This window comes from Mesitornis unicolor, unplaced genomic scaffold (genome assembly GCF_000695765.1).
Source record: "Mesitornis unicolor isolate BGI_N332 unplaced genomic scaffold, ASM69576v1 scaffold40919, whole genome shotgun sequence".
NCBI classification, from domain to species: Eukaryota; Metazoa; Chordata; class Aves; order Mesitornithiformes; family Mesitornithidae; genus Mesitornis; species Mesitornis unicolor.
In genome coordinates this window covers 1-811 of record NW_010207292.1, presented here as the reverse complement: position 1 = coordinate 811, position 811 = coordinate 1, and the positions used below count along the sequence as shown (strand labels likewise).

Below are 811 nucleotides of genomic sequence, written 5' to 3'. Positions count from 1 at the left end.
TGCGGGACGCCCTGCGAGGGGCTTTTCATCTCGGTGGCCTTCAAACTCCTCATCCTCCTGTTGGGCAGCTGGGCCCTCTTCTTCCGCCGCCCCAAAGCCTTCTTCCCCCGCGTGTTCGTCTTCCGCGCGCTGCTGATGGTGCTGGTTTTCCTGCTGGTGGTTTCCTACTGGCTTTTCTACGGCGTGCGCATCCTGGACTCGCGGGACCGCGACTACCGCGGCGTGGTGCAGTTCGCCGTCTCGCTGGTGGACGCGTTGCTCTTCGTGCATTACCTGGCCCTGGTGCTGCTGGAGCTGAGGCAGCTCCAACCCCAGTTCACCCTCAAGGCCGTGCGCTCCGCCGACGGCGCCAGCCGCTTCTACAACGTCGGCCACCTCAGGTATGGAAAGGGGAGCGCTGGGGGGGCGTGCATGGGGTGGGTTGGGTGCTGCTGGGTGCTTGTGCATCCCCATGTGTGCGTGGTTTGTGGGGGTGTTTATGCACGTGCACGTACACGCATTGTGTTTGTGTGCGTTGGTTCACGTGCACGTGTGTTCATGGGTGGGCAGGTACATACACAGGCATGTACATACGTGCATATCCATCGGTGTGTGTGCACTTACTCATGTGTATGTACCTATGGACATGTGTGTTCATGGATGTGCAGGTACCTATGGGCTCACACATGTACATACCTGCTCATGCATTCGTGTACGTGCACTTATTCATATGTACCTACCTATGGACACACGCATTTGTGGGTATACGTGTACTTATGGGCACATGCATGTACATACACGCACATACATCCATGTATGTGCACTTATTCAT

General features: G+C 57.1%; 1 protein-coding gene across 1 annotated transcript in view; it reads left to right on the top strand.

The window, feature by feature from the left end:
* Nucleotides 1-380, top strand: part of LOC104546641 (vang-like protein 2-B) — a gene marked incomplete at both ends in the record, with an annotated part of 609 nt that extends 229 nt beyond the window's left edge. The window contains 1 exon segment of the mRNA XM_010192079.1: nt 1-380. This exon segment is cut by the window's left edge and continues 21 nt beyond it. Coding sequence (XP_010190381.1) covers nt 1-380 — 380 coding nt within the window.
* Nucleotides 381-811: the final 431 nt, after the last annotated feature.